Raw genomic sequence first — 13,546 nt, forward strand, 5'->3', positions numbered from 1 at the left:
ACATTGGATTAATAGTTGGTGCCCATGTATCCCTGGGGTTTGCTACATAGGGTGGGTTGGTTAGTTTCTTTGTGTCAACGTAGGTCAGTCAACTGCATCTCTGACTTACCTGCCGGCTAATTTTTGATCCATCCCAGAAGGCAGAGGTGCCACTGTCTAAATCTCTGTATGTTAGACTGATGTTGGTCTTGATTTCATTACTTAGCAAAGTGAGTAGGTACCATTTCAGAATATTTGCTTTCAAAGTTCACTATATGCTCCATCTCAGTTGTTTCCTTGGCTTTGGAGGAGGTGTTTTGACAGCCAACTTTATTTTGTAACGTTTTGTTCAGAGGTGTTGGTTGCAGATAATCCAAGAGACAAATGGTGGTAAAATGAAATGAGGCTCATCTAATATTCGATTACATATAAATTGTTCATTTGTTCACCTTGGCCACCTGCCCAGCACAAATAGATACTTACTGTTGCCTAAATAAGTGATGCTGATTTTAAACTGCTCTGCAATTTGATACTTAACAAGAGTTCTGTGTTTATTTGCTGGCACAGGCTGCTCTAAAGATATTCAGCCTCTGCATTTTGGCTTCTGTTAAACTCATTACCTTGAAAAATAATTATGCAAATATTTCCCTGCATTAAATACAGGCAGTTTTTTATTTATTTATGAACAGCTCTAAATTTCAATTTCAGGGCATGCAGCTGAAAAATGGCTGCACAGGGTGGTAGATGGTGCTGCCTCCTCACCCATTGCTGCAATGGAGCAGCAAGCAGTAGAGAAACAAAGTTGTTCCATTTTTTGCCTTACCTGCTTGTTGAAATGAGGAGTGCAATAAATTGGGCAGTAGATATCCAGTCACCATGGGATTTGGCTGTGCTCACAAGAGGCAGGCACTGAGCTGTATGTAAAGAGCTTAACACATTGGTTTTTTTTTCTCCCATGAAAATAAAGCAGCAATCCTGTAGAAAAAAGCAAAGTGAGCTGAGATAGAGATGTCTGAAAGGTGATTTGTCTGAAAAGAAACAGAGGCTTCCAGCAGCCCCACAAAAATTAACACAAATCTTAAAGCTTGCAGGGTTGGACTGATCCTCATCTATTAGTGATATTGATGGAATGTTGCCCTTCTCTAGTGGTCTGAGTCACTGTTTACATGAAATGGAAATTGGAGCTTTGCTTGACTGTTGCACAGAACTGTGTACTGCAAATTGCATCTCTTAAGAATTGCTGGTTACAGAAAGCTGCTATTATCAATGGATAGCTGGGGGTGCAAAGAGATTTTACACAGTTGATCCAAACTGCAGTCTACAGAGAACTATACTGAAAGGAATTTGAGATGGGTGAGTTTCTGGGGAACTACAGACTATCGGCAAGACCTCACATGTCCTTGGAAAAGGTGTAAAATGGGGAAAGGGCTTAAAAAGCCATGAGGATTGAGGGAATAACTGGGCTTTAGAGCTCAGACATTTAGGTTTTTGCAACAATGTAGCGAAGTTTTAGATTGCAGATGCTGTTCATGTGGGATGATCAGGACCCTTTTAAATGCTTCAAAATCAGCTTCTCAACATTAGACACTGCTATAATTGTTCAGTAGCTTTGAAAATGCAAACCTCTCTTACTTGTAATAGCCTTTACTCCGACTAGACACTTCGTTAAGAAAACTACACTGTCAAGGAGAGACTGCACAAAGATCCTGGCAAGAACATAAGAACATACATATTAACCAAAGTATCGCTAATAGCTCACTGGCTAGCATAAGATAGAGAAGTAGGTGCTCTGGGCTTCCAGATTTTGGCTTTGTTGCCTTTTTGTTTGGACTTTTCTTTATCACATTAGCCACCCATAAAGTGGGCAGAATAGTACTACCTTGCAGCAACTGTGCAAAGCTAACCCAGAACTTGTTAAATGAAAGGTTCGATGGAAAAATGACATATTAATAATACATGTGCCTAAGTTTTATTGTTTGCCTTAAGGAAGGTAGAACGAGGTCCACGATTTCATGGGCAGTGTTCATAATACATGATTTTCCATAAACGGATTTGTTTTGTGCTGAAGGTATGATGCAAACATACAAATGCACCAAAGAGTTTAAAAGAGCTAGTAGTGGTCCCAATCCTATTTCCATTTCCATGTAAATGCCTTACTTGATAGGACTGAGGCAAAAGGAGTTGTAAATGTGTTTAAATACATGTATGTATATGTGTGTGTGTGTATGTGTACAAGCAAATACAGAGAGAGATGTGTAGAAGCACATATATTTGTGTGTGTGTACAAAAACAGACAGCTAGGCACGCATACCTGGTTGATATGGCTGAAGTGAAAAAAGAAACTGTGCAAGATCATACCTGCATAGGGAAGGACCTTAGTTATTACTCTTGACTACTATTTCAACACTGTAACTTGCTGTGGATCCTGTTCAGTGGATCAAGGCTGCTGGGGCTTCTGAATTTATTTGCAGCTACATTTAAAAGACTAATACTCTGCAACTCACATAGGTGACCTTCACAACAGTCAAGTAAACCCAACTATTAAGTTGCATAATGAGATAACTGTCCTGCCTGTTGCCGATGTCTTCCTATGTGTCTATGCACATTGTACTTTGGCTGAGTGAGTCTGAGACCAAAAGCATCTATGTGCAGAGTAGATTATTCTGCGCTTTAAAAGTATGCCAAGTGTGATGGAGGCTCCTGCAGCTCTTTTGAACTGGTATTGAATGGTCTCATAGGGAAGAGTAATTGGAATGTTAACTTAACGGTGCAAATACGTAATTTATTTTCTTTGAGGCTGCAAAGGCCCCTCAAGTATAATGGGGTTTATACTATATTTTTATGTGTGACGTAGCATTTTCCTTAGGTCTTGTTGTTACACCTGGGAAAAAAAAAGCTAATGAAAAGGCAGAGGTTTATTATTATTATTATTATTATTAGCTGTAAAGCAATAATAGTCTGAAGATCTTTGGCTGCTAACTTCAGTGGAAAATTGGATATTGCATCAGAGAGGATACACATTTTCCAGTTCTTCAAGGAAAAGAAAATTAAAGAATCCCTGGCTTTGTTCTTTGTTTCTCTATATGGAGTATGCAGAGCAGCCTGAATGCCCTTCTGCTTCTTCCACCTGTTCTCGAGTTTTCCCAGGTTCATCTAAAGTGCTTATCTGCAAGTTGAAAACAAGAGTGTATTAAAGTACAGAAGAGGTACATGTATTTATTATTTTGGGGATAGGATTTAATTAGTGTCTGTTTTCAAAAGAATTTACCACTTACAGATGTAAGCAGTCAAACTGTTTTATCTATGTTAAACTTTGTAAAGTCTTTTTGGAGGCAAAATGGAAATTGAGCTCTTGGAAAAAACTTATATGGGAGCCAAGCAAATGTCTGGTGGTAAACTTTACAATGATTAATATTATACATAGCCATTAGGTTCTGGCAGATGGTCATTTAGAGAAAGAGTTTCAGATATGACCACAGGATTTAGGAGGCCACATCCTATTAAAACTCATTTTGCATTTGGTTTCCAAGGTAATTTTGAACAATCTCATTCCAGAGGTTTAATTGACAGGAGTGTGATGAACAGTTAAAAAGCCACGAACCCATCATTAGAATTGTTTCCGTGGCTGACAGTCTCAAGAGACAAGTTAAGGAACACAAAGCCTGGCATTGGTGGCAGGCCACTGTGAACAGCTGCTGGCTGCTTTTGTCATGGAGCAGGGGTGAGGGAACACCTCTTCCAAGAGTAGTAGTACTGGCAGTAGCTAGAGCAAGGATGGGAGAATTCCAGCATTTTCTGTTCCTGGTTTTCTAACGGCATCCTTAGTGCTTCTCATTCCTCCTCCCATGGAAGACAGATCCAAATCCTTTACCTACTCTGTTGAAAGTCTCACTTGCCTCATGGTACACTTCCACATAGTCTACCAGTGGTCTTTCAGTGTCTGTCATTCATCAAGGATCTTCCACAACCGTAACACACTCTCAAACATATCCCTTTACCAGGAACAGTGAGTGTAATTCCTTCAACAGACTATTAAATTAGGATCCAGTTGCCAAAATCATGATCATTTGCCAGTTCAGATGTTCAAGGTTAACCTGCCTTTTTCCTAGTTGCTAGGCAAGAGTGCATCATCTAAAGCTGGTGTCATCTGTCAGCCCATATGTTAGATACCTTCGGCCTCTTCGTGAGGCATTAAGAACCTATATTGAGTCAACTCTGTTGAACATTTCTTGTGCAAAGAGATCATGCCGTCTGTAGCGGCTACTATGATCATATAACAAGGATATAGTGCTACTGCCATGGTGTTTCACACACTGACAAATGGCTGAAATTGAGGAACCTGTGAGTCAGCTGTAAGCCAATAATTATCCTATTGGTCTAAGAAGAGAGAAATCCCTTCACTCCTAAAACAGGAGACTGCAGTTTTCTGTTGTGCTTATGAGGGCTCCATAGAGACTTGTGTTATCTGCTTGTAATGCTAATAACACCCTATGGTTCAATAGCCTTTTTTGTGAGATGACATTTTGGGGCATCAGTGGCATGGCATCAGCTTTAGTCCAACGAATGTAGTGGCTGCTGTCTAACAAAACTTTCTGTCACCTTCCTCCTCTTCATAGTTTGGTGCCTGGGGTCCTGTGACTTGTCACAGGTATCAGAGTTACATTCCCTCACACACTTAGTAACTGTTACACAAGAAGAATGGTATTGCTTTGACTAAAACCCCTATTTAAAATCCGTATTTTCATTTTCAAAAAATTCTTCCAAGCTTTCTCTGTAGTGTAAATGGTAAAATAATGTGATATGCAAAAGGAACAGAGGTAGTTACTTGTTAAAAGAAGATTTCTAAAAGCCCATCATACATGCTGTGGCATTTTAATTTGCTATGAAGCTCTTCTGTAAATTACAGCAGGTGTTAAGTGAGTTTCTCTGGAATATTAATATGGCTGTGCTGCATGCAGAAAGTACAGATTTCAGGAAAAATAAAAAATCACTATATCATTCCAATGTGTTAGATAAAAAGAAACTGCTGTGCTCAGTGGTTTATGGATAGGAAATGGAACAGTCCAGGAAGGTGTCATTTGTAATTGGAACTCCTAAAACCACAGCGAAGGAGACTCATGTCCAAAGGTGCCAAGGAATATTCTAAGTTTTTTGTTTGTTTGTCTTTTAATGATTACTGCTTTGTTCTAGCATGAAAGCACTTAGATCTGATACTTAATAACTCTTCCTCTGTGTATTCAGAGAGATTAGTGCAAAGGCCGTATCAGTCCTGAAGCAATATGAATTAAAGTGACTTGTCTGATGCACTCATGGCACAGCATCACTGCCAGAAAAAATGAGGAACATTCTACATAGGTCAAACATCTGCAAACTGAGCTAGAAAGAACAATGTACGGACAAATCCAGTGTAACTATTAGTATCACTTACCTAGATAGGCAATGTTCCTTAAAAGCCTTACTCATAAATATATGGGGTAAAAAACAGTTGTGGAGGCAAGAAATTTAAGGCAGCTCTCTGAAGTACAGGAAGAATCTACAATACAATACCTTACAGATCTCACTCCAGTCTCCTTGGCCTCCTTTGTTGACAGCACGGACTTTAAACAGGTATGCTGTATTTGGATCCAAATTACGTATCTCCAGGTTCTGCTGCTGTATTTTGCTTAGCTGGCCAGCTAGTTGTGTCTGGACAATGTTATCAGGACTGGTTCTAGCAACTTCATAAAACTCTACCTCAAAGAAGTCCACCTCTTCTGTGGGACAAGTCCAGTAAATCTGTGAAGAGAAAAAAATCTGTAATACACAATTAAGTCCTCTTTATCTCTTTATTTTTGCTTATTTTAATTTTTGCTTTTTTTTGGAAGCCCTTGTGCAGCCGATTTTTTTTTTGAAATGCCAGTGCAGCTGTGATTTCAACTATGGCATGAGATATATGTGGAAGATGTGTAGTTTGTCCACTTGGAAAATGCTAAGCTTCCTTCTGGGAATTTCCTAGTACCCTTTTCTGACACACTAAAAGTAATGCAGGCTGACAGCAGTCAGCACTTTACAGCATTCACTTAGGTTCCTACACAACTGGCATCCTGGCATCTATGCAACTGGCATCTATGCAACCGGCATCTATGCAACCAGCATCTATGAAATGTAAAATGAGAAAAATGATACAGATATGATGTTATCACATTGAAGGCCAAGACCAGGAAGGAATTGTTTGATCTGACATACAGATACTTAAATACAAACATGGTGCATCTATTTCTTTCTGCACCAGACCTTACCATGTAATATATTTATATCACATATATAATGATCCTATTGACTACAGTGGGAATACGATACCATTCAATCTGCGCTTCAGTTTACCTCAAAAGGCGAGTTTGGAACGCATTGTCTTCTACAAATGCAATATTTGAACTGATAGCGTAGTCTTGATTACTCAGACTTGCATGGGTTCAAACTCTATAACAGCGTGAAAATATAACAGCCTCTTGTATATATTTAGGATTTCTTAATGGCTTACTTTGGCAGACCTCGAGTAAACAACAGTCTGGTATATGAGCACAGATCCTGGGACTGGGACTGAGTCACTGTCTGTAGGTTGTTGACTTGAATCTTTAACAATCTGATATTTTCTCTCTTTTCCTGGAGTTTCACAAGCTGTATCCTTGTACACATACACTTCCTTACTCTGTGTAGGATGACTAGAAGGGTTAGAGTTTGGTCTTCCGAGAGTGTCTTTCGATAGTACGCCTAAATCAAACAAGGAATTTGAAGATGGGCTTTGGAAAAATATTCCTTGTTTGGATGCTTGAGTACTTGAGGCACCCCCTTGAAACGCTCTTTCTGGGTTGAAAGAATAGGGATATTTTTCTGCTTCATTTTCTGACTCCATTATTCCAATGAGGGATGGAACAAGTCCCTGTAAAATAGAGACCATTTCATCAAAGTTGAGGTGAACTTTGCTTAGACGTGGACTAAGTTTGAAAAGGGAAGGAACTGTATTTTCTATTTCTTTCACTAAGCAGTGTGCAGATTGCAGAAATACAACTTGACTTTCCTCCTCAAGAGCCTCTTTACAGTATTGAATAAGGCCATCCATATATGACAGCTGGCTGGACATATAGTTTATGTAGTCTGAAATTTCTTTCTGTTTTTTAAGTTCAATATTTTCAAGCAACTCCATCATCTCCTTTTCTTGTTGATGAAGAACCATATTTAGTTTTAAGAATCCATTTCTGATCTCCTTTCTTTTGGTGTCCTTATAGGTCTTGAATTTATTTTTTGACAGGATAACTTCCATTAGATCATTGTCAATTCCTTGGCATACTGTAAGAAAAAGTAAAATCAGGTCAGTAGTTCCAAATTCAGGTTAAAATGCAGTGGTTACAAGAGGCAGAATGATAGATTTTAGCTTAAAAAACTTGTAGAATGTTTAGTAGAACATGGGACAAGAATAAGGATTCTGGTATTTTCCTCTTCTCTCTTCTGCTAATAAACCTTGTGGGAAATTGTTTGGGTTAAAATATTCACATTTGGGTATAGAAAATTTGCCAATTACTTACTACTTTATTATTATTTCCTCATTCAAATTTATCTCCCCCAAAGTGGTCTTGATAATTTTTACTTCATTACATGGGAATTCCTGAAGCTTAATTTGTTGTAGCTTTCTAATGGCTTTCAAAATTCACTATGCCACTATGAAATTAAAATGATGACAGAAAATGCGCCCACATTATGTCTGTGGCTGATGGTATATTCCTCTGATGGTTGTTATGTGAAGGTGTTATTAACTCTTCTGACATTAAAATTTGTCAGCTCTAAAAGAACAGAAGCAAACATACCAAAGGCTGACTGTACATTCCAGTGCCATTCAGCTAACATTAGGAAGCAATGTCACATTACAAAATCCTGAACACATATTCTACATCCCTCTTCTCAAATTTAAGACCGTTGCAAACTGGAGAATTTAATGCTTCCAGCTTTTTCTTACTGTGCATGGTTCACTTTTACCTTTCTGAAAGTTATTTTCCATGCAAATTCGTTATGTGCCCAACATTTGTGAAATTACATGCAAAGATCAAAATTAAAAGAAATCTGTAAAATCCTAATGTTCATCCCCTTAGTTGCTATGGATGCAGTCTTACTTAAAAGGAATGAATTGCTGTGTTACCTCAGAAAAACATGACTGCTTTGCCTCTTAGTCAGCATGTGCAGAAGCATAAAACTGACTGAGGAGGGAGAATTCTTCTTCAAACATATATTTCTGATTAAAAAATACTCATCATCTATCCTGCAGATGTAATTCTGTTTATTCCATGCTGTGTCCTGCAGTAGGAAATAAAAGTTCCCCTCTCTTAATCATAGAATAGTTAGGGTTGGAAAGGACTTTACGATCATCTAGTTTGAGCTGCCTGCAATGGGCAGGAATGCCTCACTCTAGACCATGTTGCCCAAGACTCTGTCCAACCTGGCCTTGAACACTGCCAGGGATGGAGCATTTACCACTTCTTTGGGCAACCTGTTCCAGTGAAATGCACATTTGTGTTCCCATCCCACAGACAGATCCTTTGTTCTCTAATAGTTGAGGCTGGTTCATGATGCCACAGTTATGGGCTTATTCCTTTTGTATTTCTACAGTGGGAACAAACCACCTTTCTGATCCTCGTGCTGTGCAGAGAATTGATATAACTTGTCGACCTTATGTTTAAGTTTTTTTTTTCTTGATGAGGCATGGGGAAGTTTGAAAAGCATCAGAAATACATACCTTTTCTAAATTCTTCAATTGTACCAAAGAGGGAAGTAGCCTCTCTTGAACATGCGACTCCCAAGGGAATAACCTTATGATTGTTGTGTAGTGAGCTCTTGCAGACCACACAGATCAGTTCGTGGTCATCCAAACAGTATTCAGAGAGAGCTGAGTTGTTGTGCAGTAAGCAGTGCCACTGTTCATTATCTTCGTGATGTGCTCTGGTTAAAATGTGGTCTTGAAGACTATACTTGTCACTTAAATACAGACATTCACTACAATAATTGATTCCACATGTTCTACATCTTCTTCCCTCCTTGCAAGTTTCACAGTAGACTGGTCTTTCATTACGGCCAAACCTCCACCTCAGAAAGCCATGTCTGTGCATGTATTTCTTGGCTAGTTTTGCTCTGAGATAATTCTTCCTCAGCTGAATTTTATTTGTGTAGTCGAGGCAGTGTGCTTTGCTACACACCAGACATAAGATGGTATAAAACTTTTCAGTTACTTCAGCTCTGGTCTTGGTTTTATTTACACACTTCTCACAAACGCAGTGGTTACACGGCAGCATAAGTGGTTGGAGAAACAGTTCCTTACAGATTGGACAGGTAAGCTGGTCACGGAAAGCGTGGCTGGAGACATTCCTTTCTGTTGTAATGACGGACACATTATTCCTAGTTCTGAATCTAGGCATGACTTCTTTTGACCTAAATAAAATTGGGAAAAAAGAAACAACAAACAACCCTAAGAACTCAGACAAAAATATCAGAGTATTAGGGTACCACCTAAGACACAAAATCATAACATGAACAGTTCTGCTTTGCATACCAACTGTCCTTTTACTCTGACTGGATACTTTAAATAAGGAAGAATCCATTTTTTTTTCTTTTCCTTTTCACAATTATTTCACAGTATGTTAATATATAACAGACAGACATCTCAGTTATTGTAAATCTATATGAATTTGTTGAGTTATTGCTGATGGCCAAGTGAAAAGAAGAATACAGTTTGGTTTAGTACAGAGTGAAATGTGTTTTGTCTCCTTTTCTTTATATTTGTTAAAATGAAAACTACAAAGGAGTGAAGAAAAGCATTTAGTGAAATTCAGATTAAACCCTTCATTTTGTTTCAATTGTATTAAATTATTTACAACAACTTTGGCAATGTATTTAGAATACTTCCTTTTTAATGAAAAAAATTAGGCAATAAATGTCAAAATGTTTTTCTTATGCATTTTCAAGATGGAATATTTCCTCAAAAAATTAACACAACTGTTTCACCATTTCCAAAGAAGTATTTAGGACAATTCTGCTTACAACAGTAACGCACATTTACATATGATCATCCTAAGTTTTAGTCATTTAAAAAACTCACCTCTGAATGATTTCTGATTTCTAGAATGAACTAAACTTAGTGTCAGTAGCAGCTTTATTATCACTGATTATTTATATTAATTGCAAACACCTTCAGGTGGGGATTTATTATTATTATTATTAATAATAATATGCTTTTTCAGGATATGCTAATCCCTGGTCTCTTCAAATCTTGATAGTCCTAACATGCCTCTTAGCCTGTGGACATTATCCTTTTAAAAACAATACTAATTTTATAATGCCTCCTTGAATATTTTCTATAGCCTTGACAAGAGCATCATTATTCTAGGTGGACACCTTGCTTTTAGGCCTCCATGGTCTGGCCCTCTGCTGTGCTTTTCTTTAGCGTCCATGTTAATACTGCTTTCTTTCCTGCCTTCTCTCTTCATATGTTCAACCATACTATCTGATTCTTCTGTCACTCTAAACAACAGTAAAAATCTCTAATAAGCTAAAGATCGAATTTTCTGTTGCTATGAGGATTCCTTCTGGTCTTCAAAGTTTACCTAGGTTGGAACTAACCATGCATTTCTAGAGGTCCAGTCAATTCTTCTTGGTTTAGCCTGGAGCTCTTCTGATAATTTCATTTTTATCTTCTAAGACTATTAGTATACCTTCTTTGTGTTCTGTACCATTTCTTGATAATTATTTGTCTGCTTTATAATTATTCTTTATAATTATTTGTCTCCTTGTTTTGATTATACCTGCTTCCTTCCACTTCCAGCTATCACCAGTTTTACTGCTCTTTTACTCCAGTTTTCCTTGTATTCTTGCCTGCAGCCTCCTTGCTACAAACACATCCCTGTTTTCTTCCTGTTTTAAGTTTTTCTGTGCATCTTCCTTCTTGTTGCTGTATAGAATTTACACTGTGAAAATCCATAAGCATTCATGGATTATGTCTGGAAATCAGGTGGTCCTAATTACAAATGCAGTGATGTTCTGGAATGGTCTTTGCCTCAGAGTAATGAGCATAAGATTTAACTACCATCAAGGTAAAACTACTTTCTCTGTTTCTCAGAAGAACGATAACCTGTGGTTATTTAAAATAGCTCAAAGAACTCAACAGATGTATGTTTCTAAATGGCACACATCCATTAAGACATAATGTAAATTGGAACACGCTAGAAATTAGAGTCCTTAACTACACTTACTGAAAAAGTCCTGATGTTCTTGGGTGATGTGGTTTGTTGTCAGACCTGCAGCACCTGCTTTCATAATACTGACATTCTGTATTCCCTTCACTGCAGCAGCAGCAGCAGCAGCATTTGCAGTTTGGGTCATTTGCACAAGAGCAGCAGCACCACCAGCAATTTGCATGCTCTGCAGATGAGCAGTGGCAGCACTGGCAAGTTTTGCCATTGTATGGACATGGGAAACAGCTGCAGTTCTGCTCATTCGTAAACAAGAAGCACCAACACAAGCAGCAATGTTCATTGCTACTCTGGCAAGTTTGATAGGACCAGTTTAAACAGCTTGGCCAGATTGAACAGGAATACCAATTTTCATCCATCCCTCTGTCACATATGTGGAAGGAAGTCCATTGATCACGTCAGCTGCTCTTCACACTACAGCATGAGTCTGACTGTTGTGTCAAGCTCTGTGCCATGGCAATGGGTTTCATTCTAATCAGAGAGTGATGTCATAGTGAAATATTCCAATAAGGAGACAGGAAAAATTTTATGCACAGTTACCTGATATAGTGATTACATCATCTATACATCATGATAACTATAATTGTTCTTCCTTAATTCCTTGAAAGCATTTACATCATTCTTCATTAAGAAGGCTGTTCTCTTGTTAGGACTACACACTTCATAGCCGTTTTGTTGGCTCAGCTGGGTGTTGTAAGCAAATCAGCTGAATCAGGCCCTAACCTGAGATAGTGAGAGGTTTCTCATCAGGCCTCCATAAGAGTTTAAGCATAACTAGCACATGTGAAAGGACCTTACACTTGAGATGCAGCTTGATGCATATCTTTGTAACTGCCATAGTTATTTTAAGCCCTTGTCTGCCAGTGTTTATGCTGTTACAGCATTTGTTCCCCCAGAGTCTGAAGAAACAAACTAAGCTTCACAGTTCAGTGCTATTGTTCATTTGTTGTGGACCTGCCTCTTTTCCTGCTGATTCCACATGTGTTTCTTCCCCTTCCTTAAGTGGCCACTCAATGCAATATCAGACATATAATTTCAGTTATTATTAAGTTACTTTGTATTGGCACCTTTTTCATTCATTTAGTTGATTTATTCCAAGATTTATATAGTGTTTCTGTCTATAGATATGATAACTTTAAATAAATATGAAAATTATGTAATGAGTACATGAGTTTCCCAATATTGCATGTTTACTATAGTGCTTATATGTTAGTGCTTGGACTTGAAGGCCTTAAAGGCCTTTTCAAACCTAAATAATCCTATGATTTTATAATGCTGAAAAATGAAATCCATCCTCTAAGAGTTATCTGCAACTGACATCTCAGCTTGTTCTCTTATGTGAAACTGTTGACAGTGATATCTATATAGTGCATATTCAAGAATGCTGGCTTCTGTACTGTAACTAATTTTTTCAAAATTTAGCAATTCAACCTGTGTTAATGTGTTTATGTGTAATGGCAAGTTACTAAGATAGGTCTTGATAGACTTTATTGTGACAGCTCCTTTGAGCTCAAAGTCTGTTCTACCTAGAGAAATTTTAATTCACCAATCAAGAGCCCTACAGACTGTAATGGCTGTGTCATTATGTGTAACCATTTACATGATGGGCCCTAATAGTTTCTTTGGAATAGTTATAGCCTATTATGTCAATTGGATTTTCATGCATAAGTACTAGATCTGTGTGCTGAAAGGCTTTCCATAGCATAACCTGGACCTTTAATGGATGTTATTTATCCATGTGTCTTTCCAGTTTAATCAATGGTAATGCTTTTTTTTATTGTGCATATTTCATTTTGGGAATATTGAAAGGCTTTTGAATTTGATCATTAGAAAAAATGTTTCTTGTGATACTTGTCTGCTTTTCTTTTGCAAAACATGAATACATGCGAGCTGTTTTGAGGAAGGAAAGATTAGGGAATGAGGAAAGAAGAAAAAAATTATTTTTTGTGTGCCATGTGCTGACACCTGGACAATCTTTTCCATTTTGACATGCTACAGAGTTTAATTAGTAATGTGTGCATATGGCATTCACAGCAACACATTTATTTTTCTTGGTTCTCTGTGAATTGTGTTTTTCTGATGAGTGTTGGACAAGTTTGTCTTTTGGCCCATATAATTTCCATAACTTATGTCCTGCTATCTTTAGTGCTCTGGTTTCTGCTTTATCAAAACTGCTTTCATCAACAGCCTCATTCCTGTGCTACTCCCAGTGTAAGTGGCCTTCTCTGTAATTCCCTGTAGGCATGCAGCCAGTTCTGAGATGGTCCCATTTTATTAATATTTTCATTCTCTAGCAG

The 13,546-nt window shown here is 37.9% G+C and overlaps 1 protein-coding gene across 1 annotated transcript; it reads right to left on the reverse strand.

Moving 5' to 3' along the window:
- Positions 1–2,910: 2,910 nt before the first annotated feature.
- TRIM42 (tripartite motif containing 42) lies at positions 2,911–11,696 on the reverse strand. Its single transcript, XM_057429166.1, has 5 exons — positions 11,250–11,696; positions 8,744–9,432; positions 6,500–7,305; positions 5,527–5,754; positions 2,911–3,145 (listed from the first exon to the last, which is right to left on the reverse strand). Exons 1-5 carry the CDS (start codon positions 11,606–11,608, stop codon positions 3,059–3,061), a joined length of 2,169 nt encoding a protein of 722 aa, XP_057285149.1. The 5' UTR covers positions 11,609–11,696; the 3' UTR covers positions 2,911–3,058.
- Positions 11,697–13,546: the final 1,850 nt, after the last annotated feature.

This window comes from Pezoporus wallicus, unplaced genomic scaffold (assembly GCF_028554395.1).
Source record: "Pezoporus wallicus isolate ANWC-B61680 ecotype Strahan unplaced genomic scaffold, APGP_CSIRO_Pwel_v1 contig_593, whole genome shotgun sequence".
Lineage (NCBI taxonomy): Eukaryota > Metazoa > Chordata > Aves > Psittaciformes > Psittacidae > Pezoporus > Pezoporus wallicus.

What these genes read in the sequence shown, in the direction of transcription:
- TRIM42 (XM_057429166.1), bottom strand. Translation starts at nt 11,608, where the DNA reads ATGGATGAAAATTGGTATTCCTGTTCAATCTGGCCAAGCTGTTTAAAC. An exon ending in TTTACTCGAGGTCTGCCAAA is followed by an intron (nt 5,755 to 6,499) that starts GTAAGCCATTAA and finishes TTCTCTTCACAG; the next exon opens with ATTTACTGGACTTGTCCCAC. An exon ending in ACTGGAGTGAGATCTGTAAG is followed by an intron (nt 3,146 to 5,526) that starts GTATTGTATTGT and finishes TTCAACTTGCAG; the next exon opens with ATAAGCACTTTAGATGAACC.